The following is an 18,340-nucleotide window of genomic DNA, read 5'->3' as shown; positions in this document are numbered from 1 at the left end:
TCAGTTTCCTGCTTCACAAGTTTGTTTTACTGTGAACTGTCACCGTTTACCATCTCAATTTTATAGATGGGGTAACCAAAGCATCCTAAGAATGTTGAAGGCCAAGCTTCTGCCACTTGTCCATTGAAACAGGATTTGAAATCAGACCTCATTTATTTTAAATATGAGAATTCCTTTTATCCAAGTACTTCTGTCTGGATGCCCAGAAGGAAGACCCCTCCAAATTGAATTAAATAGTGGACTGAGTGTAATTTACAGAAAGCTTTGTCCTTAGCTCTAAGAGTAAATTAAGGCTGCTTTATTTTCAGAACCCTGGCAGTCTCAAGGAGGCTCCATGAAGGCAGGGATTCACAACACCTAGCACAAAGGAAGGCACTCTATAAATATTTGTTGTCGAATGTATGACATACTGAAGGTTGGGTAAAGGTTTCCCAGTGAATGATGGATGGACAATCATTAGGGCTGGAAAAGTGGAATGAATGAGGAAAAGAGGTGGGAGAAACCCTTAAACAAAGGAGAAGCTCCTTCTCTTTATCTGATTGAAGCTTGCAATCATTCGGCAAGGGCTGAGTGGCTTGGTAGGACTGTGATTGGCAGAGATATTTAAATAAGGCCTCCTTAAAATTGCTACTCTCCACCCCACCCCCACTCTCCTTTAAATTTTGTTTCAGTCATTACCCAGGGACCGGATACAGAGATTCCTATGGGGAGTTTTAATGGGTCGATTCAATTTCAACTGGATGACGCCACTTAGCCAAGCATTAAGAGCTACAGCTCCGGGAAAGCAAACGACACAGAGGGGGGAGAGAGAAATTATAACAAGGAGCAATAAATCCCTTCCCATCCTCCTCTACAACCCATTCACAAGACCTCCAGAAATCGTCTACATTCACAAAACAGTGCTAGCTGAGCTGAACACAGTGCTATTTCATCCCCCTCCCTTCCCCCTGCAGATTATATACCAACACACCATGAACTATATAAATAATCACATGCTAGCGGTATCTATTGCTCTGTTGAGATACCCTATGCCTACAACTGCAGTTTCTGCTGCTTCAGTTCATCTGACAGATTGGAGGGGATCGAGGCGGAGGTGGAGGCGGGGGCAAAAGAGAAGTGGGGGGGAGGAGGTAAAGAAGGAGGAAGGGGAGGAGGGAAGGGGGAGGGGAAGAGGAGGGGAAGGAAAATACTGGAGGAGGAGGGGGTAAAGAAACAGGAGGAGGAGGAGAAGGGGGAGGAGAAAGAGGCGGAGGAGGAGGGGGAGGAGAAAGAGGAGAAGGAGGAGGAGAAAGAAGAGGAGGAGGAGAAAGAGGAGGAGGAGGTGAACAACTTACCCTGCTGAGCTTTCTTTGGGGAATACGTGCATCGAGATTTAGATCTGCATGTAAAATCTCTACAAAGTATCTGCCACTACAGGTCTGAGTCTCACCCCCAACTCCGTTTTTATTTTTATTTTTTCCTCTCTCTGTTTTTTCTGCTGTGTCGGAAAGACCAAGACAGAACTATCTCTGTTTCTGGCTTCACTGCCAGTAAAGGAGTTTTCATTCAGACTTTCCGAAGAGAGGTGGAGAAACCTAAAGACTCAGGAGAGGAGGTCCTTTGAGCCAAATGGAGCATTAGTTATTCTGCTTTTCTCAGCATGGATAAACCCTTTTCTCAAGGTAAGCTACAGAGATTAGCTCTTAAAGACTTCAGAATTCTTTCTATGCAATGCACAGATTGCCATTCATTCCAGCCATCCTGTGTGTGTGGTGTGTGTGTGTGTGTGTGTGTGTGTGTGTGTGTGTGTGTGGTGTACGCGCGTGTACGCGCGTGTGCGCGCGCGCGCGCAAGCGCGTGGGTAAAATAAGATGAAAACCCTTTAAATGAAATTTAAATGAATCAGCTTTTGCAGAAAATTATCCGTATTGGAAATTTACAAATCAAAATAGGACCTCAAAATGATCCCTTTTTAGCCAAATGTCAATTTAATGTTCAGCCTGTTGACCTTTAAATGCATTTTGGTGCTTACCTAAGCCCCTCATAGCGCAGCCTAACCACCCAAGCTGAGGACGTAGGAAGAGCCCTTGCTGAGGCCAGTCTGGCTGCCCAGCAGGCATCCTGTCAGCGTGGGGCTAGTCTGCTATTGGCTCACAAGTCTGAGCTGTGCATCGTTCAGATTTCATCACATCACCTTGCCCTGGGTAGAAATGGCGCAAGCTGACACGGCATAACCCCCCACTTACACTGAGTCAGAGCAATGCTTTAGAAATCTCTGGATCTATGCCTGTGTATGTGTGCACATGTCTCTGTGTGGCATATGAAAATTTTGTTGAAAGTGAGAACCTGTGAGCATGTCTAGTTAGCCAATAGACATTTAATAGGACCCAAGGCAATGGTTTACAGCATCCACTCCCTTCCACACATCTAATTATAATTATCACTCACTCTGATGCAGCAAAGCAAGTTGAATGAACAGAAAACAAACCTTGAACTCTTAAACAGAAATCTATTTTGAAGTGCAAACTGTTGTTGCTTTTCTGGGTATATTAAAACCTCACTGTAACATGATGTGCTATTACATTAATTTGGGTATGCCAGGTGTTAAATCATGTTCCTAACAAGTCAGCTACATACATAAATACAAATAAGCAAAGACTGGCAGTTTATCCATAATGAAGTATCCCACTTGTTCTCTAGGACTCTAAACAAACATATACTAAGACTTTATGGTAACATTCCATGTATTTTATTTTTTTATGTTCTGTTTTTAGGTTTCTCTTGCTGTGAAACAGTCTAGATAGTGATCTGAGTGACTTCGATTTGGAAGTGTTTATTCAGAGTTCAGGAGTTGAATAGTGAGGAAGTAAAGAATCTAAAGAAAAGATCATGAAAGACTTTTGAGACTGAGATATGCAGCCACCAAACCCAGCACAAAATTTTGAGCATTGGGGCAAGAAAGGAAAACCCTTCTTTCATACCCCTTCATTTTGCAGATGACGAAACTGAGGCCTGGAACAGAGGTCACTTGCCTACCGTCACACAGTAAAGTAAAGCTAGCTTTAGGACTAGAACTTAGGTTTCTTGTGTCTTATAAAAGGATTTGGGGCTTAAAGAGAAGATTCCAGCTTCTTAAATGAACAACTAGCTTATCATTTTTCCTCAGGATTAGAAGAATGTGAGTTCATTTGATATTACAATTTTCCCTGTATCATTCATCACTAAAACAGCTTTAATAATGCAAAGTATTAAGACTGCATGACTCCCTGGTTTGAAATAAACTGCTATAAGTCTTAATGAAACTATTAAATTAATGAGTAGGACTAGGGTAGCAAAGTGACAAGTTAAGAGTTAAATGTGGTGAGAACCTGGCAATTCCAGCAAGATGTATGCGGTAGGAGGGAGGCCCAGTCAGTGGCAGAGAGGTTAGTAATGTAAACTATATACAACTTGGTATTTGTAAGGGGGGGTGTGCTTTGATAGAGATGCAAATGCTTTTGCACAGAGAGAGATTTTTAGAGAGCAGACTTTGGAACAGTATAACTAGGAAAACATATAAAGCCATAGCAGAAATTCCCCCTATGTTTGCTTTCAGTTATTCTGAGAACGAGTGTATATAACAGCAGAGTACAGAAAAAAAAAGCAACACACCCCAGAGCCGTTACACAGTAAGGTAAAAAGCAGCATTGAACCCACAAGAGTGGGAGAAAACAGGAGCCAGCCCCTTCTTTTTCTCTTCCTCCCTCTTCCTTGAAATGAACATTGAGTCATATTGTATTAGAAAGGATTTATCATAGAAATTAGAAGTGGCTGAAGGTGTTAACATATAAGAGCTTTAAATAAGAAAGTTTTCAACTTTAGTTTCAACATGAGAGATGTTAGGTTTCATGGAGAAAATACTTTTTCATTAACAAAGATTAGCATTTCTTGAATGGATTTAGCTTTCTAGTCCCTAAATTGGCATAAGAAAAGAAATCACTATTTAGGTTGAACATAGCAAATTTCAGGGCTACAGGAAAAACTGTTGAGAAAGCTGTGAGCACCTGGCCAGAGAGACTGAGATGGGAGTGGGTTTACAATGCATCATTCATTACTGCAGAGGTAGTACGTGACAAAAATCACTAGATCCCATCAATCTGCAGCCAAAACTTGTAATCACTTTGACTCCTATTTAGTAATGTGGGATATGTAATTCTCTCTCTGATTTAATATAATATGGAATTGACTAACAGCACAGTTTCTTAACTGTTGCTACTCACAATGAATGGCTCTTTAATGAGTGAATTTCTGAATCATAAACATGCATGCAGAGGTAGTTTTTCATCTAGTCTGTGTGCTGCAGCAGTCTCTTGTCTATTCATTTCTCAATATTTTTCCCATCTTACCTTCTGCTATAGTATGTATCTATTTCAGTTCATCCCTGTTAGCCAGATCAGAGTCAGCAGGTCTGGAATGGCAAAGAATTTATTGAGATCCAATCCCTTTTTAAAAATTCTACTCAACATCCTTGTTTTACCCAGGGCCTACTTCCCACTGTATTGCAGATATTTTGTGCTGGATCCCAGAGTGTATTCTAATAAAGTATTCTAAAAAGCAGGAAGAAATCTAATATCCTGTCAGTCCCCTTACCTGAAAGCAAGACAGTACCTCATCATCCCAAACTGATGTTTACAACTTTCTTTAATCATTCAACCAATCCTCTCAACTTGTCAGTCTTGCAGAAGTCTAATATTCTAAGATACCTTTTAACCTAAACACTATCTACCCTCTGTTCCTTAGAAAAAATCCCCTTTGAACATGGATCTCATTATTGGTTCTGAGTCATTTGTATTATGACCTAGATTCTTCCAAGCTTAGCTTTCAACCTTCTGGACATGTCCCTAGTGACATCCCTAGAATCCCATCTTTGTAATATCACATTATCTCCTGTAGTTTTAAGACCTGTATACCTTCCTTTGAATCTTTGCTTCTTGAAATTTCCAATATGTGTTCAATCTAGCTTCCTTTGATAAATCAATGAGTCTAAACTGCATTCAGCATGTATGTTACTGAGCTTTCAGTGTAAAGGACTTGAAGGATGCCACACATTCTTTAGCTGATGAATGGGACATAAATCCATTTTTTACAATTTTTCAAAAGACTCCTCACAGTCCTATGCTCCTATATCCACATATGCCCTCCAAGCCAGCTGAATAGTATGTCCTTGTTTATTTTGTTGTCCAAATGAAAACTGTCTATTCCTTTCCAATGTTAAGACTATGAATCTATAAACATATAGCAAAGGTAGGGGTAGGAGATTGCAGGGGGCTCCAAGTGTATGTAAATCAGGGAGACATATGTTTTTGCTTTGGAATTGCCCAAATACACAAGGGCATATTGCCCAACTTACTCTCAAGGACTTGAAGATGTAGAAGGTATGAATGAAAGGAAGTATTTTATCAAATTGCTTCATTATAGAAATACAGACCATGATGGGGTAAGATCCTAGGAGATCACCTAGTTTACCCCTATGATTTTGTAGATCGTGAAGCAAGGGCCCAAAGAAAGCAAGTGATTTGACAAAGGCAACATGGATAGTTGAGTCTTAGAGTTTCCATAGTGTTTACCTACATTCTTTTGTTATATTTATTTAACACCAAAGCAACTAGCTATAAAGTGAAATTTTTGTCAGAATGGTTCTTTGATGTGATGTGCCAAAAAGTTATTTTTAGTCAAATTGAATTGTCTTTTCAAAAAATTAATACATATAAATCCAGTTAATCAAGTTTGCATGAGGATATAGCCTCAAAAGTCACCTAGGTCTGGTCATTATTAGCAGCCGAGTCCTTTATGAACTACCCCATTATTTTTCTTGTTCCTGAGCTTTAGGCCCATTTTATGTCATGTTTGCCTGCTTACAGAAACCGAAGTACGCACAATTCTTTCTCTCTCTCTTGTTCATTTCTATTACTCATCCAAACTCTCCAACCCATATAGTGGTATGAGTAATCGATCTATTTTGAGGAAGCCTGAAATCCAGTGGATTTCAAATATATACTTTATTCATGCTAGTGTTCCTTAGGTCCTGATATCTCCATGTTGTCTTCTTGGATTGGTGCTTAGATGTCCTTATGTATTCCTTTTAAGATATTCAGTCATCTAGGTGGTATGATACAGCAGTCCTCTCTCTCTCTCTCTCTCTCTCTCTCTCTCTCTCTCTCTCTCTCTCTCTGTCTCTCAGTGCTGGGAATGGAACCCAGGACCTCATGCATACTAGGCAAGTGCTTTACTTTTGAGCTGTAACCCCAGTCCCTTTCTCCTATTTGTTCAATACTCTCCTCATGGTCATCATTATTAGTTCTAGGTTTGATCAGATCCTTTAAGAGAATGACTACACAACTGTTTGTGATACAAGGGAGATGTAAGCATATGTTTTCTAGATATTCAACTTGGATTAAATATGATGTAAGAATATTGATACTCTTTTAGAAAGCCAGTTTTTGGTGTAAGGTAGAGAAAAGTAGTCCGAGCAGAATATGCTTGGGAAATGCCAACAAAATGGAGTCAATTCAGGGTTATGATAGGTACAACTACAGGTGATATTTGAAATAATTCAGGGCTTGCCTCCTGCAGTTCTCTATAGTTTCCCAACCCCTTGTTATACTCCCATCTATATAAAAATGTTTCATTATGGATCTTCTGTGCCATTTAAAAAGAATTGCCTCCTCAGTAAGTTAAAGCAGCCTGCAAGGTAATGAGAAGGTGTTTTCCTATTACTCTACTGACAGCATAATTCGTGCCCTCTGTATCTCTGCCATATTTCTACCATTATTGCATCTTGCTTGCTTGCTTGTATTCATTGAATCAAGCACTGTCCTTTCTCATCTGTTTATTTCTACTTGTCATAAATTGCACTAAAAGGAGAATTTTAATTGGATACATACACATATAAGCAACTTCTCATGGGAGATTCCTGAGGCTTTTTCTTCTGCTTCAGAATTGCTTTACGAAGTAGATTTTACATTTAACATTTTGTTCCATTATTATTAGGATTCTGATGTTCAAGACTCATATTTCTCTGTTAGTAAACTCCTGAATGAGCTACCTGGTCCTGTGAACCTAGTCATATGATAAAATACAAAAATAATCAATGATCTAATATTTGCTCCCAAACTACTTCATAGCCTGGCTGGAATGACTAGACTTGTCTGTAAAGAAATAGATGTTGTCAATTACAAAATAAAGGTGTATGTAGCATGCCTGCCATTAAGTGATTGAACATAGTGGTGGTGATAAGGCCTGACCTTTGTTGGTTCCCTACAAAAATATATGCCTGTGTGTTCTCATTTATTGTTTCTATTCCTTCTCTCCTAGGATTTTCTGATGTGCCCTGAGGTCCATGTAACTACAAGGGCTCCTCTTTATCACCATAAGTGCCACTCTGACCCAAAACCACTCAGAGCTCAAAAATCAAGGCAAAATGGATGCCACAGTGATAGATGATTTCCAACAAATTCTGCCTATTGAACAGCTGCGCTCTACTCATGCTAGCAATGATTATGTGGAACGGCCTCCAGCCCCCTGTAAACAGGCCCTCTCTAGTCCTTCCCTTATTGTGCAAACCCACAAATCTGATTGGTCCCTGGCTACCATGCCTACTGCTCTACCCCGCAGTCTCAGCCAGTGCCATCAATTGCAGCCCTTGCCTCAACATCTGAGCCAATCTAGCATTGCCAGCTCAATGTCCCATAGCACCACTGCCTCTGATCAAAGGCTCTTGGCCAGCATTACGCCCTCACCTTCAGGCCAGTCCATCATCCGAACCCAGCCTGGAGCAGGGGCCTACCCAAAGGCTGATGGTGCTCTGAAGGGAGGAGCTGAGCAATCTGTAGGGCATCCTAGTGAGCACCTCTTCATCTGCGAGGAGTGTGGGCGCTGCAAGTGTGTCCCCTGCACAGCCGCTCGCCCTCTCCCCTCCTGCTGGCTGTGCAACCAGCGTTGCCTTTGCTCTGCTGAGAGCCTCCTCGATTATGGCACTTGCCTCTGCTGTGTCAAGGGCCTCTTCTACCACTGCTCCACTGATGATGAAGACAACTGCGCTGATGAACCCTGCTCCTGTGGGCCTAGCTCTTGCTTCGTCCGCTGGGCAGCCATGAGCCTCATCTCCCTCTTCCTACCCTGCCTGTGCTGCTACCTGCCTACCCGTGGATGCCTCCATCTGTGCCAGCAGGGCTATGATAGTCTCCGGAGACCAGGCTGCCGCTGTAAGAGGCACACCAACACTGTGTGCAGAAAAATCTCTTCTGGTAGTGCACCCTTCCCCAAGGCCCAGGAAAAGTCTGTATGACCTTCCCACAAGATGGATCCAGAGCTTTCTCCTTCTAGCCCCCATCAGTAAAGTATAGGCCTCATCATTGGAGAGGAGAAGGAGTAATAAACTAGCCAAAGTTAGGGCTTCACCTCTTTTGTTCCTGCAGCATCAGGGGAATGGCAAAGTACATCCTGGTGCAGGATGCCTTGTTCTTTTCACAGTATCAGTCTCACTGCTCTTCAACCTTTTTACACCCTGCCAACTCAGCCCTTATGGCTGTCATGGCAAATTCAGGTGATTCATGGGCATGAGGTTTGGACCACTGAGGACTGACAGAGCCAGCAACGTGGAGGTTTAGGGGCTCCCCAATGTAATGCCTCTCGGTGCAGGCTCTGATTGTCACTCTGCTTTCCACAGTGCCTTTGGAAGCTTTCTTCTAAGATGGTTTTCACAAGTACATGTGGAACAGCGTTCAACCTTCCAGGGAATATGACCCCATCTCCCTATTTACTTCCCTTCTCTTCTCTATTCCCTCTCTCTTTCTCCCTGTCTCCTCTTTCTGCAGTATCCCTTTTCCTTTCCCCTTCATTCTCAGCCTCTTTACTTTTACCTTTCCTCCTTTCTTCTTTCCTTTTTCCTCCTCTTTTCCCTCTTTCAATCAAATCCTTTCTTTGCCTATATTTTTACCATATTTAATCTATATTTATCTCTCTCTACCTGTCCTCCTTTCTCTTTCTAACATGTCCAAAAGTGCTGTTTTTCCATAGGTGTTTCCTTAGACGCCAAACTTTGCTATGCTATACTATTTACTAATTTTTATTAAGGGAAATGGATTACTGTAATGAACTGATCACTAGCAATAGTCTGTATCCCAATGTGTGTGCACTCACAACCACACTCATCTGTTTGTGAGCATATTAGGTTATCTTACATTTCCAGATTTAATTAGTTGGAGTTTTTCTCCCTTTCCCAATAATCAACTTATAGTACTGACAGATACCATTAGCATGCTGAGTAGGATAGTAAATCAGGATGCTCATAACTTTGTATGTCTGACCCAAGTGCCAAAGGCAGACGTGCTTTATAGCTAAATGAACAAAGCAAAGGATATTATGGAGGTATGTTCTCTCTTAGAAGCTAACTGCCCTGAGACTGCATGGCTCAGGCCTTAATAATGGACATAAAAAAGTCATAAAACTTTAGAGCTGGAAGGAATCTTAACTGTTAATATAGTTCAATGCCCTTATTTTACAGATGGGAAAACTGAGGCCTGGAAATAGGAAGGGACTTGCCCAAGGCCACACACTGAATTGATAGCCGAATTAGGACTGGAATACAGGCCTTCTGACTTCTAGTTCAATATTTTCTCCCCTGCACCACAAGTGAGTCATGGGACTTTTTCCTAGGACTCTGTTAACAATGACAGAAAGCCATTCCCTTCCAATTACTTTTCAGGGACCATGCCAAGTTAGTATGGTGGTCTTTCTGCAGTGCATGGTGAGTAGCTAATTAGCTATCAAGTGTTGAGGCTTCCCCCAGTGGACATCACCTTTGCCTCTGTCACCTTGTAGAAGCTCAAGTGTGGAAAAGAAAAAGCTTAAAGAAGCCCTAACCAAGCTGTATCTTCGCCATTGCATCTACTCTTTGCTGTACACACTGTGCTCGCTCCTGGCTTTGTCTGCAATGGCAGCTGTCTGAGAACCTAGATTTCAGCAACCGAAAAACTGAGATGAAAGATGTATAATGCAGAGAAGTGACTTCTCTCTTAAAAAAATACAGAGAGCCTGTGCTGTGAACCCCTTTCAATGGGAAAAGGCTGCAGTGATGATGGCAGGCTCCTAAAGACTACTGCTAAAAGACACAAGAATTATATAGTTTCCCTCTGTAAGTGAATCCAAAATTCACCAAGGAATTCAGAGATTGAGGGCACTTGCTTGAAATCGAGGTGCTCCAACTTAGTTTAAGACTTCCAGACTCTAACTTTATATATCATCTCTTTTAAAGTGTGCATGGATATGTTTTGCAGGGTGGAGAGGTGAGGAGAAGTGTATAGTCATACACAGGGGAAATGAGGGAACATCCATGTCCCTTCATCGGACATATGCTATAGAAACATGTGCCACTTAGTCCTTGTTAGTTCAGAATTGTTCTGAAGCATAAAGACATTTGGATTGCACACTGTCCTACACCTTCACTTACACCTCCTCTTCTAGAATTGCTTTGCTCTATTTTTGTATATATAAATATGTTATGATGATTATTAATAATGTTAATGATACTGCTGCAAATGGTGCCATATATAAGATTAGGCTTCTTGGAACATTTATAAATCCAAACCAATACCTGTAACCCCTTTGTTGCTTTTAGATTCCTCAATTTTAAGTAATATTTTTGTCTTACAAGTCTGCCTGATTGTACTTCAAACTTATCTACCCCTAAAAGCTGTGCCCAGTTCTCTGGGTCATGCTAGATGGAGATGAGTAGCAACATACTTCTTTCTGCTTCTGCCTGAAATTTGCTTAGAGCTCAGATATCTAAAAAGTCTCTGACACTAGTGCATTGTTCTGGAGCTAAAGTTATTCTATGGATGTTTGCTTATCAGTTTAAGGGCCCAAAATAACACAAGTCCCTCCTTGATAGCTCCTTGATATCCCAACCCTGCAGTCCTTACTCAGGCAAATTGTGCACTGCCAGAGGGGCCCTGGGCTCTGCCATATACCCAGAGGAGCTCTTCTCAGTGTATTTCTAAATGGCCTTACACTTGGTGGAAGAAACTGAAGGGTTACTCAAATGCAGTTGCAGTCTTCAATCTGCTGCTGAGTCAGGGCTTTCACTTGTGTCCAAGTTGGCCTGATATGGACTGCATCTGATTTATGTATAGATGGGTCCTGTTGGGGTATGCGCATGGACGTATGAGTGAGTGTGCATATGTATCCCTTCTGTGATTTCATATATATATACATATATATATACATATATATACACATATATATGTAAATATATATTCACACATCTCTATATATTTTAATGTATTGCACATGTATATTTAAAATATATACAAAAGAACTCTAAATCCTGCAGAGTGGTTCTGTTTTCATTATTTTTCTACTTTGTGTCATGCACTGTATAAACAGGAATATTTAGAGGGTGTTTCTTGCTTGGCATCTTTTTGCAATTAAGTCATCTGTTACCCCCTAAATTCTACTGCTTTCCACATATTGGTCCCTTGATACATTTCATATGGCAATTGCCAAGAGTTTTATTTGCCATCTTCACTCATCACAATAGTCATAATATACTGAACACTTAGTGCTTACAGTGTGTTAAGCACTAGTTTTAGCATATTACCTAAATTATTGCAGTCAATCCTCACAATAACTCTACACATAGGCACTATTTCATTCACTACTTTTCAGATGACAAACTGAAGCACAGAGGTTAAACGACTTGCCTAAGGGCAACAACCGTAAATGGTAGAGGTAAAATTTGAACCTAGGCTGTCTGATTCCCAAGTCCATGCTCCATTGTTATGTGTAGAAATCTGGAGCGCAGATGAAGCCATGCTAGAGTAACAAACCTCAAATGATGAATAATCCTTTCCCTAGCTCTACCTGCAGCCTAGGAGTTGAAATAAATATGTTCCTATGTTAGGAATGAAGCAACAACTACAGATATGCATTAGTTGCTTTGCTTCCCAAGATGGTGACATTAAAAACTTCTGATTTAGAGTGAAATTATTGCTTTATTCCAGAGTTCCTCGTTTCCAGATGTGTTAGCTAGGTTTCTTAGAAAATAGAGTTTGAAGCAAAGGCTTATATGCAAAGCAGGAGTGAAGAAGAGGGTAATGAGTTAAGGAAGGAAGGAGAGCAAATATCAAAGAAGAATGTCACTGAATTTGCTACACTCTGTTTCATACCAAGTCAATTTCTCCAATCTTATGAGAGGGCATATGAAACTACTACATCTCTGATGCTTACATATTTAATGATATTCTTTTAAAGTGAGTTAGAGACCATCTACCATCTTTAAAGTTCATAGAGTTATTTCATGGTGGTTAGAAATGTGCTCTGACTTGCTTTGAAGGAATTTTTCCAACATGGAAATGAATTCCCTAGTTCAATTAAAGAAGTCACAAAGTCTCAAAATAGTCTTCTTCATATAAAAGGTACTTTATCTTATTGAACTCTTCAAATAACATATACATGAGAGTGATTATGTTCACTTAGGCTCTGTTGGCATAATAGCAGGAAAACTGGTCAATAAATTCAGGAAAAATTAGATAAACAAGGTATTTTGAAGCTTGAAAATAAAGAAATCATTTGGTTGACCCACAAGTTAGTCATCTTTCCATCACTATAACAAAATACCTAAGATGATAAACTTAAAATGAGGAAAGGTATTTTGGCTCACAGTTTTACAGGTTTCAGTCCATAGTCAGTTGGCCTATTGCTTTTAGGCCAATTGCAAGGCAATGTGTCATAGTAGGAGGGTATGGTAGAGGAAATTGCTTTCTTCATGGAGGCCAGAAAACAAAGAGAAGAAAGGGTCAAGCTCCCCAAATCCCTTTTATGGGCTTGCCCCAGTGACCTAACTTCCTTCCAATAGGCCTCACCTCTTAAAGATTCCAGGGCTGGGAATCTTGTATGTAGCTCAGTGGTGGAGCTTTTGCCTATCATGCACAAGGCCCTAGGTGTGATTCCCGGCAACACATACACACACAAGGTTTCACCATCTCCCAAGAGTCCAATAGTACCACAGGTTACCAACCAAGCCTTTAAGGTTTGGGGACATTTATCCAAACCTTAGAAAGTGGCTTTTTACAATACTTCAGCCACTAATTATGACATTATAGACACATTATGAGAGTTAAACTACCTTTTTTCTTATACAAAATAGTTTCTTGTGTTCTATAGACCATTCTTATATAAAATCAAACAATTTAGTTGATAAAAAACATTCCATAGATATGTTTTTATATTTGTAGATAAGGTTATAGAAATACTGAATGCCTTCCTCTGATTTAATTCATGATTTTTCATGTAGGAAAAGATGAGTGTAGAAGAATTCTGAAAATTTTTTGTGGGGAAATAATGAAATCAGGTTGCTGATTGCTAAAATGATTTAGCAAAACTTTCCTCCAATGATGTCCACTTTAGTAAACTCAATGGTTAATTCCCAGTCCTCATCATATCTGATGCATTGGAAGCATTTGACACTGTTATTCACTCTGTCCTACTAAAAACACTTTCATCATTTTGACTTCAGAATACAACATTCTGCTGTTTTTCCTCTTATTTCACTGACTGCTCCTTCCCTGTTCCTTTGCAGGATCCACTTATCTCCTTCACCTCTTCTTAAACCATGGATTTGTCCTTGGACATCTGATCTTTGAGTGCCGTTTATGTGATAATTCTCCGAATTATTTCTCCATCTTGGACTACCCCCTTGAACTCCCCACTTATGCATCTAACTGCCAATTTCTCATCTCCACTCCAATATGTAGTAGAGATGTCAAATATAGTGTAGTCAAATTGAACTTCAGATCATTTCCACTTCAAATCTGAAATGTTACAGCCTTTCTTGTCTCCTTTAATTCCAGTTCCAAAATTCTATTCACTCAGATCAAAAACTTTGCAGTAATCCACTAGGTATTGTACTAGTTATGAATGTAATCAAAATTCTCAACCTTCAAATCTTCAATTAGTCTTTCCTAAATATTCAGGCTGGATCACATGTAGTCATTAGTATAACTTTTGAATCTGTGGCCTGAGGTTTGATAAAGTTTATAAGAATGAAATCCTTGGTCCTTATATCCTAATCTAGGCCTATATCCCTAGCTTGGCCCTAAACATTATCATCATAATACTACCAGTTGCTTTCATAGACCAAGATGTTCTATTGCTCTTAAAAACCAGAATGGACAAGACAAAGGAGGGCATGTTGGGAATGACACAGATTTTTATTAAGGATCTTGTTGTCATTGCAATTGAAGTCATATATGTCTACTTCTAGATTTATTTGTTGGCTAGACTCCTGGAAAAGAAGAGAATCCAAAAGTTGTCATTCTCCAACTACTCAGGAAATGCTTTTGACTATACCAGATGATGGTCATGTCTCTAGTTGTAAAAGAGAAGGATCTGAAAGCCCTCATGTTCTTGAAAAACTGACTGATTTATTGCATATTACTAAGGAAGAAAAACATACATGGTCACACAGTCAGATATCCTAGCTTTATTAGTAGAGAACTTTAACATGAAGCCACCTGTATATTTTCCTACTGTGATGAAGTTGGAGTGAAGCATAAGTGAGCCCCAAAGAGTCATTTTGTACCCATGTCCTAAGGCCTAAAGAGATAGAATGATTTCCTTGGCCCTTTTCCCCTGGGTCAATTTTTGAATTCTTACCTTTAAAGTCTTACCACTCTGATGACACTAAAACAAAACAAAGAGAAAGCCAAGGAAAGGAACACTCATAGTTATAATACCAGAGTTTAGTTGGTTTAAATAATTTAACTATAGAATTTTTTAAATGGTCCTCTTCCAATAGAGGTAAAGACCTCTCCCAAGAAAAAGCCCCATATTAATACATAAACCATATTGAAAGGAAGACAGAAGTAGTAGGAAGTAATACTAAATGTGGATACAGAAATAAGGAAAAAAAGGTTAGAAAATGAACCATGTGATAAAGGCTCTGTAATCAGTTTGCTTCTTTCATCTAGAACATTTTACTAATTCCTTGACTCAGTAGTACTCTTGAACTTTTTTGTCCTTCACTTATATCAGCACTCTTCTTTTTCAAACTCTTACAGCATTTCAGCTGGAATAATTGTGTGTGTGTGTGTGTGTGTGTGTATGTGTGTGTGTGTGTGTGTGTGTGTGACAGACAGAGAAAGAGAGCGAGAGAAGGGAGGGAAAGAGATGGAAACTTGAGTTCTCTCCTAGAGGTTCAAAGTTAGGATATGCCACTATCTCCATCAAACTCCCTTCCAATATATGCTCCATAGTACTTGAATCTTATACTAAATGACAAAGTTTCTCTCCTTCAGTGAGAAATATGAGACTGAAACTATGGTTTTCCCTAGATTGATTTATTCTGAGTCAGTGTGGTGTTATGGAAATCACAGTATCCTGAGACCAATTAAATCAGAATCTTTGGATGTGGAGCTGAGGAATGCATTTTTAAGGCTCCCAGGTGATTATAATATGCAAACAGATTTGAGAATGCCCAATCAACTCATTCTATAAATGCAGATAGGCCCAGAGAGAGGAAGTGACTTATTCATAATTAAATGGTATGTTAGTGACTAAGGAGTATAAGAATCTAGGTCTGTGGACACCTAGACCAGAGTTCTTGACACTATACTGCTTCTCTCTCTACCCATGCTTTCTCTGGATTTCTACTTTCCTCATCTGTAAAATGAAGATAATAAACCTTAGAGATTTAAAAAAAAATCATTGAAGCAGAAGTGTGTTTTAGTTTTCAAATGCAAGAAATATTATACTTGAAGGTAAGTAAGACACATGTGAAGCTGAGTCTCTAACATCTTAAAAGGGTTTTATTATATATTGATCAGTAATAGTTGTACAAACTTATGGAGTAATAATTTTTAACACAATGTGGAATGATCAAAGCAAGCCACAACCCATTCATCACCTTAGGTATGATATCTTCTGTGATGACAACATTAGAGATCCATCCTCCCAGTGACATTGAAATATACAGTACTCAATTATTACCTATATTCATTATGATGTAGAACAGATAATTATTTGAGTGACATGTCTACTTGATAACATGTATCAAGATTGAATTACTGCTTTGGCTCTATGTGTCTTTAAACTGAACGTGATCTCAGTGACAATTAAAATTTTAAGTTGAGGGCAAGATTGTATTTTTCTTTCCTTTGCTGGGATAAGGATCGAGATAAATATAAAAGCAATGGTGTAGCTGGATTACTATCATCAGTCAACCACAACATTGGCTTTAGGATTGAGTCCAGAATTTCTATGGGGCTTGTAGATCTCATTCCAGAGGCCAGTCTAGGTTGGGAGAGGGTTAAAAAAGTGCAGTAAAGTAAAGCCAAGGGGGTGAGTTACCTACTAAGAGAAATTTATGCTATAGAAGCCAGAATGGAGGGAAGGGGCTTTTTGCCTCTGTTGATCTGAAGTAGATTATTTAGGGATCTAGTACTTCCAGAATAATCTAACTACAAGGATCACAATTCCCAAACTTCAGGGCCACAGAATAAGTTATCCATACCCATTCCTGTACTATCCATGCTGGATATTAAAATTTTTTAGAGAAAGCCACTTTTATTTCCCTAGGAGGCATACATCTGGCTACTTGTTTGATAAAAATGGAATTTTATAGCACTTATAAAATAGGATTCTTGTCATTTCCTTATTTTAAAAGTATAATGCCCATTCCTAATTCATTCATTTTTTGCCAATTATTCCTGTGTTTATTTGAAATTATTTTTAAATACAAAAACATATTTAACAAAGCACTCCTTTATTCTCTTATTTGATCCATGCTAATAAATTTAAAAACCATGATTAAACTAGGTAATTCTATAGGTCACATTACAAGTCAGTTTCAAAAAACTATTTATTCAGTATATCCTCATTTCATCTTGAAATGCCTCCTTTTTAAGGGAGAAGCAGAAATACAAGGAATTAGTGGAAATCAAGAGACCTAAAATACAGTGGTAAGGCTGGGGTTGTGGCTCAGTGGTGGAGTGCTTACCTAGCATGTGTGGGGCGCAGGGTTCAGTCCTCTGCACATAAAAGAATAGATAAATGTCCGTTGACAACTGAAAGATGTTTTGAGAGAAAGGAAAAAATAAAATATAGTGGTAGACACTTATAATTCAGATGTGTCTCAGGCAGGAGTTTTCTTTCAGGTAATTAAGAGGCAATGACCTATGAAAATGGAATTGTTAAAGTCTAAATTTCAGGGGTCTGTGATTTCCTATAAAATATGACACAAAAAGCTCCTTGCTAGTAGTTACACTGCCAAAGAAATACTTGTACTTTTTCTGATAATAATTAACACAAGAGCCTAAGGATGAACTGCAGGAAATACTAGGTAGATAGAATGAGAAATCAGACTTAGTATGTAGTTATGAAGGAAGAGTGAAATTTGATTGTGGTATTAGGCATAGTTGTTAATAGCAGGAGAAACAAATCTCATTCAAGAAGACTTCGTATAAACAGAATTGAGATTAACACTGAGAAGAGAATAAATGAGATGCTAGAGAATACCTGAAGTACAGAAACAACACTGGATTCACAATTAGAAGATAAATATGATAGCACACAAGGCAGTGTGAGATGGGAGAAGATGGGAAAAGTCAACCTTAATGAGTTTCATCCAAAGGATTATAACTAGCTCTACCCTATGCTAAGACACCTTTGGCAAGTTACTTAGCCTTTCTTGTTTTTGTCCCCAGTTTTGAACTGAGGAGCCAGGACCTTAAAGATTCTGTGCTCTTATCTACTGAAATCTACTTTTTAGAATAAAAATGGCTATTTTAGTAGGGTCATAATATGTCCCAATTTACCCAGGACTATCTCAGTTAATAGTCATATCCCAGAATATTTGTCAATAGTGCCCTTTCTACTTAGAGAACTTATCTTGGCATAACTCGCATATAATATATAATATTATCTTTTTAAGTAACCTTGATAAAAATCATTTTGTAAAACAAAGATCTAGATTGCTTCTCTGGCTATCCTCAACCACCATCAAAAATTGACCCCCAATCCTTTTATCATCCATCACCCTCCTAAAAGACTGACTTCCCCTATTATCCAGTGTACTTTCCCTGGTCTATCGCCACACCTCCCTTGACCCTCTTCCCTGTAGTATACTTGCCTGACAAAATCTAAACCTTAGTTGAATATAATCACTCATTCTTCATTTTCATCTAAACAGATGAATGTGGCTAAAGAAAACCACAAAAACGTAAATTTCAAGTGTGCTCTTTGTACCATTTCTACTTTATTTCTATATTCAGTTTATTTTAAAATAAACTCTTCACAACGACTATTTCACACTTTCTCTCTCATC

At 39.1% G+C, this 18,340-nt stretch overlaps 1 protein-coding gene across 1 annotated transcript; it reads left to right on the top strand.

Annotated features, from left to right (window-relative positions):
* Positions 1 to 1,339: 1,339 nt before the first annotated feature.
* Spry3 (sprouty RTK signaling antagonist 3) lies at positions 1,340 to 11,797 on the top strand. The gene is made up of 2 exons (XM_047536069.1): positions 1,340 to 1,661; positions 7,333 to 11,797. Exon 2 carries the CDS (start codon positions 7,439 to 7,441, stop codon positions 8,303 to 8,305), a length of 867 nt encoding a protein of 288 aa, XP_047392025.1. The 5' UTR covers positions 1,340 to 1,661; positions 7,333 to 7,438; the 3' UTR covers positions 8,306 to 11,797.
* The last annotated feature ends 6,543 nt before the right edge of the window (positions 11,798 to 18,340 follow it).

The sequence above is a fragment of the Sciurus carolinensis genome, chromosome X (genome assembly GCF_902686445.1).
Source record: "Sciurus carolinensis chromosome X, mSciCar1.2, whole genome shotgun sequence".
NCBI classification, from domain to species: Eukaryota; Metazoa; Chordata; class Mammalia; order Rodentia; family Sciuridae; genus Sciurus; species Sciurus carolinensis.
This window is presented reverse-complemented; position numbering and strand designations above follow the sequence as displayed.